The sequence below is a fragment of the Galeopterus variegatus genome, unplaced genomic scaffold (genome assembly GCF_000696425.1).
Source record: "Galeopterus variegatus unplaced genomic scaffold, G_variegatus-3.0.2 Scaffold1110, whole genome shotgun sequence".
NCBI classification, from domain to species: Eukaryota; Metazoa; Chordata; class Mammalia; order Dermoptera; family Cynocephalidae; genus Galeopterus; species Galeopterus variegatus.
The window spans coordinates 8,223-17,810 of record NW_007727221.1 but is presented as its reverse complement, the minus strand read 5'-3'; the positions used below and the strand labels follow the sequence as shown (position 1 = coordinate 17,810).

Below are 9,588 nucleotides of genomic sequence, written 5' to 3'. Positions count from 1 at the left end.
TTTAACTTGCCTGCAGTCCTACAGACTTCAGTGTGGTAAGTGTGAGAGAGAGGATTCAAGCTAGGTGTTGGGGCCAAGAAGCAAATGGGACTAAGAAATAGTAGATTCCAAGGAGGTAGTGGGAAGTGGATTAAGACTATACCTGTCTAGATACCTATGTACAAAGAAATATTGTGTAGGATATGTAGTCACAGAAATCTGAATGGAGAGTTAGGCAAATCATTTACCCTTCTGGGTCTTGTCTACAGTTCGTTAAAAAGTTTCTGCCCTCTCAGATTGGAAGCTGCTAGGGGTTTGTGTTTGGGTGTCTTATTTGTAGCAGATACCTGGAATTACTAAGCCATTTACTTTACACTCAACATACTGATTCGTGCTATCTTTTCTGGAAAATAGTTTATACGCTTAAAGTACATTTCTCACAAGTTTCTCATAGCCTTGCAAAAGTATTTCTCATCCTCAACTGGATAACTATTTCAGAAAAGATGGGGTGACATAGACAGTGGGGGAAAGACCTCTGTCAGCTCCAGCATACATGGAGAAAAGCCCTTGTGGACACAAAGCTGCTCAATTTCTAGGTGAATGAGGGTTAGGAGTAGCATTTGGGACCACACTACACCTGTGAACATTGTCCTCACATCAAATTATTTTATAACAAAATAGAAAAACAGAAATTAAAAAACTGTTATTGGCCATACACTGATAGATAAATATGTGATATCTAGATGTTCTTAGTCTTTTGCAGATAGTGTGGATCTCAGCCTCCTGACACCTCACAGCCCCTGACTGACTTCCCTCCACAAAACCCATGAACCTCACACTGGGCCCATGAATATTTGCACACAGCTATTGCCACATTACCATGTACTTGTGTGTCTAGGTTTCTTGTTGTTGTTGTTGTTTTGTTTTTAAATATGGGTTTTGTCTCTTCAGATGGATTTAAAACTCTTTGACTTTGTAAAAGTTATGAATTCTTCATTAAGTCCTCCACTGTATGTTCTGTGTAGTGTTGGACATGCAATATAATATGATGAATTCTTGCTGAACTCATCAATTAGTCTAATAACAAACTCCCTGAGGACAGGGACTTTTATCATGTACACATGCTATATACATATAGATGACCATGAAAGAAACAAACATGAGATTATCTTTCACTTCATACATCTCACCATATCCCATTTCCATAGTCACTGTACCTCTGCATCCTGTCTGTTGATCTCATATTTTCCTCATCTTTTCCATCCCCATTGCCATGTGCCTGCTTCAGTCCTTAGGTCAAGAACCTTCAAAACCTCCTCACCTACCTCCACTTCTAATCTATATGTCAAAAATCCTGCATAACTTTGGGGAAGTCAGTAAACCTCTATAAGCCCCAGTTTCTTTATCTGCGAAATGAGATAATATTATTAATATAATTTCATATTTCAGAGAGACAATGTCAGTGAATGTAGTGGTTGTAAAAATTGAATTGAAAATGCCTTAGAATAAAGATAGCTGTGTATCCCACGTAATCCTACAGTACCATGCATGGTGTTGGCACCTAGCAACCATTTTTGGCTGGTCTACAGAATGATAAAAAAGATGGGCTTTTTTTCCCTAAGTTACTAGCAGCATACCCCGATGACACCAATTCCTTCACCGTAATCCTACAGTACCATGCATGGTGTTGGCACCTAGCAACCATTTTTGGCTGGTCTACAGAACGATAAAAAAGATGGGCTTTTTTTCCCTAAGTTACTAGCAGCATACCCCGATGACACCAATTCCTTCACCGCTGCTACTTCGGAGGTAGATCTGTTCCTTGGTTTTCAAATCCAAAAGGATCAGTTGGTTTCCAGCTATGTACATCACAGTACTGCTATCCAGAAGTTGTAGGTTGGCCCGCTTTCCGCAGTCATAACCGAAAGAATGTCTGAGGGAAAGTTGCTAAGGAAAAGAAGTAAAATAAAATAAACACCCTAGGAATTGGAAAAGTGATGAAATAAATATATTTTAAAAATCCATACTTTTAAATAGAGATTCAAGGTTAAAGTAGTTGGATTTTACCCTGAAACTCATAATTTTTCTGTGAATTACTAACGCAATTTTGTTTTTAAATTAGGTAAAAATTTTCACACTCTGATTTAGTTAATATTTTAATTTTCCTAGGGAATTTTTGAAAGCACATTCATTGTTTTTGCAATAATAAATAAGGTTAAGTCTTCTATTTGAGTACCACAGGCAAAGTCATCACCTAGATAATTTCATTTTTCTCTCTCCCACTAAAACTGAAGCACATTGTTTAATGTGGGAAAAAGTCCATGTCTTCAGAATCTTTGTATTCATAATGCCTGTTAAGTTTGTTTACCGACCACAGCAAAAATATCGTATAAGCGTCTTCAATGATGTTAAAAGACAAGAAGTTTAAAATTCTGAAATGTTTGTGAAATTCTGACAAACCATTTGATAACATGACTACTGTAATAAATTCACATCAGTGTAACTGAAATTTAATTCATATAAACAAACTATGAAAATCGTCTAAGTAATATATAGTATATTAATATATATGTAATTAATAGACTAACATTTCCTTTCTGAGCTTGTTAGTATGTGTATGGGTATGTAGGCAGGTGTGTGTATGTGTATGTTATAAGTTAAATTGCACTAATTCAAAATAGAGGTAAAAAATCTGAGTTGTATAAAAACTCTTTATAAAGTATACATCATTACTACATTCAAATTCAAATTAATATAATCGAAGATATGAATGTAATAAGTTAACTAAAATAGATGACTCTATGAAAAATATTAGATTTGGCCAAAGAAATATATTACATAGTGTACCACAAGTAGATAGATTCTTTGCTTATAGGAATTTGTTGCTGAATACCAAAGTTGAAGGGTCATTGGATACATCTTTATCTCTTAAGCCTTGTTTAAAAAACACATTGATTTTAAAGAATTCCGCTTATTCATAAGCAAATAAAAATTTTCAGAGAAAAAAATTATGTGGAACTTTTAACAAGAAGAAAATTTATAATGTAAAAAAGAAAAGAATACTGAAATTAATGCAATTTGAATTGTAAAATACAAGCAAATTATAACCAACTCTACTTAACGTATCTCATTACCTAATAGTTAAATTGAAAGAGAGAGATAAAGTATTTCAGGGTATTTGATCTGTTCAAGAAAAAGGAATTTTATAAATTTAATAGAGACATGAATGCCTAAAACTGAACCTTATATAGAAATACAAATGAATATGTGATCCAAAGATCTAAAAGAAGCTATTCAGGCCTCATGGAGAATACCTGGGGTCTCTTTAGGCACAGAACAAATAAGAGTTGAATCTCGGTAAACATTTCCTCATCTTTACTGAGCCTGGTACAGAGCAGGAAGTTTTGCCTACCCTCCTTTACCTTTTCCTCACACCACTGCCCTCCCCTTTCCTTCCTCCATCTTTCCTTTCTTTCTCTTCCCAGGTACCAATATTATACAACAGAGGGCTAAAAGCATGCCTATAACCATGAGAGTAGAAGTGGATTACCATCTCTTCACTAACTTGGATGGAAAATAGGAATTAGAGATATTATCATTTCCCTAATATTACCATCTCTGATTTCAGGGGGGAAACACCCTCTTATATGTTGCTGCTCTGACCAAAGGCCCTTTCAAACACAGAATGGGTGAGATTGTAACTTCTCAAATTCTCCCTCTCTAAATGACAACCTACTTGAGGGCAGAGACTGTCTCTTGCCATCTCCACTTCCCAGAATGCCTAGCACAGTGTCCTGAACCTATTAGGTGTCCAATACATGTTTGCTGGATAGGTAAATTAATGAATGCATAACTAGAATCTGATCCTTCCCTTTTAACCCCAGTGGACAGTGGCAGTCCCTTAGCAGAGTTTTGAAATGTTAAAATGTGTTTTGATGTGCCTTCCCTTTTGTCTTAACTTACCCTCTCTTCTGGCTTGCCTCTTCTTAATTTCCTGTCAGAGATCCAGGGCCTGCAATGTTTGTTTATGGCCATCTAGGATCTCCACTTGAAAAGTCTTTAAACAATGTGCTAAGTTCCATTTAATATCTTTTGCAAATTATGCCATGGTTTAGGTGATATTTTATAAATGACACATTTCTTGCTAAAATAAATTGATTTAGAAGATGCAAATTTTGGGCCGGCCCGGTGGCGCACTGGAGAGTGCACCACTTGGGAGTGCGGCGGCGCTCCCGCCGAGGGTTCAGATCCCATGTGGAGACCGGTTCCCGCTCACTGGCTGAGCGCGGGGGGGGCACAACACTGAGGGTTGTGATCCCATTGCTGGTCCCCGGTACGGGCGCGACACCGAGGGTTGCGATCCCATTACCGGTCAGTAAAAAAAGACAAAAAAGGAAAAAAAAAAAAAAAAGAAGATTCAAATTTTAAAACTGAAGTAGAATCAATGTAATTATCAAAGGACTAAAAGAGTACTTAGGGGATTTATGACAGCTAAATTCTTCTTCTTAGAGCTTCTCACCAAATATAGAGATTATATTTGTTCCATGTCCAGAGAGCAGAACTAAGTCAAATGTGGGCCATTTAAGAAAGGCAGATTTTTTTTTTTTTTTTTTTTGTCCTTTTTGAGACCGGCCACACAGCGCTCAGCCAGTGAGCGCACTGGCCATCCCTATATAGGATCCGAACCCGCGGTGGGAGCGCTGCTGTGCTCCCAGCGCTGCACCCTCCCGAGTGCACCACGGGCTCGGCCCAAGAAAGGCAGATTTTGACTGAAAGCCTTGAACAGCTCTCCAATGATGTAAGCTGTCCAAAAATGACAACTCACTACTTTGTGATTTTCCCAGTGTTAAAAGTGTTCAAGAAAAGTCTATAGCTTATACAGCACTCATCCCCCATGAGTAGAGGATTCATACATCTGATCAAAAGCTGAGGTCTTTCTGACTCTACTGTTTAGAATCTAGGCATGTCTCTCTAATACAGAGACCCTCTATACTGGAGCAGCGAGTCACCAGTATTGGGAGCTAGAAGGTGGCAAAACACCTTGGGAAGGTATTTCAGATAACATACATCCAAGTCTCTTTCCACAAAGAAATAACTCAGTAGGTCCAGGAAGATATCAGAGCATTGTGTACTTCAGGAAAAACTTCCAGGTGACTCTGATATATCACCACCCCATCTGAAAAAAATAGGCTAGAAGAAATCAAACAGCATAATGTTTATCAGAAATGTATCCAAAGACCAAAAACAAAGAAAAAAGGGGGGGAAAAAGCCTAAAGAGAGAAAATTCCAGGTTACAAGATGATTCAAGGTGAATTAGTTTAGTCACACCAGGGATCGAATAAGAGTCAGAAGATATATTAACAATGTGCTCTATTTTTTTGTAAAAAGCAAAATTGAGTCAAGGAGTACACCACCCTATCTCTCTGATAGCACACCTTTGTTAAAGGCTGGTCAGTGGTTTAGGTCGTGTGGTGACAACCACTTCCTATCTGAAGGCAAGCATACTAAATTTCTAGCTAAGGATCTTAATGGAATTGTCTTCTAACTACCTGCCCTGCAAATTTAACATCATAAACGGATGACAAACTGTAGATCCCATTGTCAATCACCCCTACTTTTACATACATTCATAGACTCTTATTCTTCAGACCAGTTAAAATTTGATATTTTGTGCTATTTCCTCAGTGTTGTCTCTCTGATAACTCATCTGAAACACAGTGTGAAAATACTAATGCCTGACAGTGACCACATCAGTGTTTACAAGTTTTAAATGACAGGCATTGGCAAAGGAAGGCCAGGCTGGTAGAGGAGGTAAATGGAAATAAGAGAACTTCTGGTCCCCACAACATGTCTCATGAACTGCAATCTTTCCCATCTGTGCAAAGGACAGCCAGAAAAGTGTTATTTTTGTTTATGGTTACTTGGCATCAAACGAAAGTTTACTTTAAATTAAGATTATACATTTCTATAATTCTCTAAGGGCTCAGCTTCCTAGAATTACCTAAGACAGGGGTTGGCAAACTATTTCTGTAAAGGGCAAGAAGTAAATATATTAGGCTTTGTGGGCCAGATGGTCTCTACTCCCACTACTTAACTTTGCCCTTGTAGTGTGACGGCAGCCATAGACAAAATGTAAATGAATAAGTGTGGCTGTGCTGCAATAAAACTTTATTCACAAAAACAGGGGACCAGATTTGGTCCATGGGCTGTAGTTTGCCGACCCCTGACTTAAGAAACTAAAATCCCCAAGTTATACGTAGGTAGCTGGAGTGGATACATGAGCATGAGAATATCCAGTGGTATGCTCGAATCCAGAGTCACAGAAGGTATTGAAGCAAGTTCCGTGTAATCGTAGAAGAAGCTCTCGGATATTTTCTTCTTAACTTCCTCCTCTGCCTCTTCTGCTGTTGGAGCAGAGGTTTCATGAGATGCTAAAAAAAAATTAAAATACTTTAACTAAGATAGTATCTGGTAAAACCTAAAATTGTATTTCTTAAAGACAGGAGGTACGTATACAGCCTGTGATACTCCAGAAGTAAGGTCTACTACTGGCCTGAACGGAGATGCTACCCGTCAATGAGCATGGGAGGAAGAGCCAACACACTTGTGTGCGTCAGGAGTGAGTGCTAAGCTCTGGTAATGATTTCAACAGTCTCAAAGAGCAATTCCCAATCAATTCCAAGGGAGAGTTGGAGATTCATTAATCTGAGGTGGAGCACTCCTTAGGCTATGTCAATCTCCAGAAAACAAAGTATGAAAGTATATGATCCTCAGAAATGAAATATAGAACTCCAGGGCTGCTAAACTCCCTTCCGGAGTACATGCAATGCTTTTATTTTATCAGCCCCACACATATCCACATTCTGCACATTTTTGTTTATATGGCTTTATAACTGTTCAATTCGTCTTGGCAACTTATCTTAAAAATAGTGACAATTACTGATAGAAAACTAATAATACTTACTTTCCAAATCATCTTCTTGAAATGAACTTGAACTTCCTTCTAATTGTTCCACATCTGAGGCTTCGTCCTCTAAATATGATTCTTCCCCTTCAGTAATTGTTTCATCTGTGCCATCATCTAAAGTTTTGCTATCTACTTTCGTATGAATATTAAAAATAATTTGTTTTAATAATTTTTAAATTTTGGATTAAAGATTTTCTTATTTCAAAAGTAGCTAAAATTTCCAATCTATTTACATTTAATGAATTTTAGTACTATAAATTTCTAAAAGAATCATTTTATTTGGTCAGTCTTGCAGTCTTACAAAATAAAAAAGCCTTTTCTATGAGTTAATCTCCATTTTCACTTTTTTTCCAGCTATTTCCTATCACTGCATACTTACAAAAAAGTGAAAGATAATGTTGCTATCATAATCTCAATTCAATTCAATTTTACCAACATTTACAGAGGACCTGCTATGTTAAAGACAAATAATGCTTATTCAAAAATAACCTTCTCTGGGTATTATTATTTCTCTCTGAAGTGATATCTCAGGAATAAGTTAAATATTGGCTTCAGGATAAGCTAGGAGGGAAATAGAATTGAGACTGGAGTAGAATGGCCCCAGGTATAAGCAAACATTCAGATCAAGTTCATCCACGGGTATGGTTAAAATATACAATGTCAAGCAGGTGAAAGATAGGGCTGGGTGAGCTTTCAGAAGAATGAGGAAGAAATGGCAAGTGTACCAGAGCTACCTAGTAGCTCTTTCTGAGATGAGGCTAAAAGATTAGGAACGAAGCCCAAGACTAATATGAATGAGACAGAAAAGCTAGACCAAGCCAATTAGCTATATAATAGGATAGGATTGTGTAGGATTCATGCATTTTGATGGAAAGAAAGTAATCCTGGGAATCTAAATGGATCAAACACACAACTTGGATTCCCCAAGGGAAATCAGCTGCCCTTGCTGTGTGCCAGGCAGCAGCCTCACGTCTCTCCAAGCTTCATCCCAGGGAACCCTCACCCAGTGGGTGGTTACCTACTTCCCTGGGGGACACTGACACCTAGAGAGGTTAAGTCATCGTCCAAGTTCACTGGGACGACTCTCCAGTAGTACCTTAGCTCTTTCTTGTGACTGTGGCAACCAGAGACTATTTCCTCATCTCAAGATTAGATTAAAAGTTTAGCACTTTTAACTGCTTCCACCCCCATCCCCAGAAAGGAGTTAAAACTGCCAGTAGATGAGTTAAGGCTGCCAGCTAGGAGGAGGAGATCATTGATAGAAGAATTAGGAATAAATACAGATAAAGGAGAAGAGATAATAAAAAAATAATGGATATTCTGGGCCTGAGAAAAGGATTGCACCACTGATAGAACAAGGAGTTTGGAAAAACTAACTTGGCAGGAAGTAGGCACATTAAATCAAGCTGGTGAAGCAGCCGATCTAGGCAACTTGGTGATGGCTGGGATTTTTATAATTTTCGTAATACCCAAATAGACTGCTGGAAGGCTTATCATTTGAAGCATAAATCAGCATTTGCTTTCCTATTCTTAGAAATAATCTGAAATCAGCAATGAGAACAGAAGCCAAAATAACAAACTCCATTTTTTGTAGGACTAGAAGCAGTTAAAACCCCAAATCACAAATGGATGGCAGGGCTGGCTGGCTAAATTAGTGGAGATTGAACAAGGATAGGTGCAGGAAGAAGCAAAGGGGGGTTACTGAGGAGAAAGGGTACTACAGCAGTAGATATCTAAAAGATACCTTTTTCGTCTTTTTGTTTTATGACCCAAGATTTTATGTGTGAGTTTCTTCAGTTTTTTTTTCCCCACTAGCCAGTGGAAATAGGAAGCTGTGGGGCCTCTTCTCAGCTACCACAGAGACACACTGCCTCCTGCAAATACAGTTTGCCTCTGTGATTCCTTGTTTACTTCCACCTTCTCTATGAGATTGGGAACACAATAAGGAAGCCTACAACTGACATTATTGTGCACACAGAAAATCCAAAAGAGCTACCTATAATTTATTATAATTTTTAAAAGAGTTCAGCATAGTCACTGCATACACAACAATATAAAAATATTAATAATAAGGACTTCCACTTTGGCCATTATGAAGTAACTAGTATCAGACTGCTCTCCTATTATGATTGTGGAATTATTTAGTTTTCCTTTAATTCTACCTATTTTTACTTCATGTATTGTGATCCTTTTTTATTAGGTTCATACATGTTTATGCTTGTTATGTCTTCCTAATGAATCAATTCTTTTATCATTATGATATGTCCTTCTTTGCCACTGGTAATACTCTTTGCCTAGAAGTTGATTTTATCTGATATTACTATAGCTACTACAGCCTTCTTATGCTTACTTTTTGCATGATATATCTTTTTCTATTTACTTTCAATCTGCTTTGTATCTTTATATTTAACGTGTGTCTCCTATAAACATCATATAGTTGATTCTTGCTTTTACTAGCCATTCAGATAATTTCTGCCTTTTTGTACAAATATTTAGTCCATTAATAATTAATGTAATTATTGATATGGTTGGATTTTGATAACATTAGCATTCGTAATTAACTAATAACATTTGATAATTTATTTTGTTTTTTTCCTCCTACCCCTCCTTTTTCTCTCTGTTTTTCCTTCCATGTTTTCTTT

The 9,588-nt window shown here is 37.4% G+C and overlaps 1 protein-coding gene across 1 annotated transcript in view; it reads right to left on the bottom strand.

The window, feature by feature from the left end:
* CFAP44 (cilia and flagella associated protein 44) overlaps positions 1-9,588 on the bottom strand; it is a 139,754-nt gene that overhangs the window by 127,215 nt on the left and 2,951 nt on the right. Inside the window, exons 2-4 of the mRNA XM_008574819.1 lie at positions 6,944-7,078; positions 6,257-6,410; positions 1,750-1,912 (exon numbers count right to left, since the gene is read on the bottom strand). Coding sequence (XP_008573041.1) covers positions 1,750-1,912; positions 6,257-6,410; positions 6,944-7,078 — 452 coding nt within the window. The remainder of the gene's footprint in view (positions 1-1,749; positions 1,913-6,256; positions 6,411-6,943; positions 7,079-9,588) is intronic.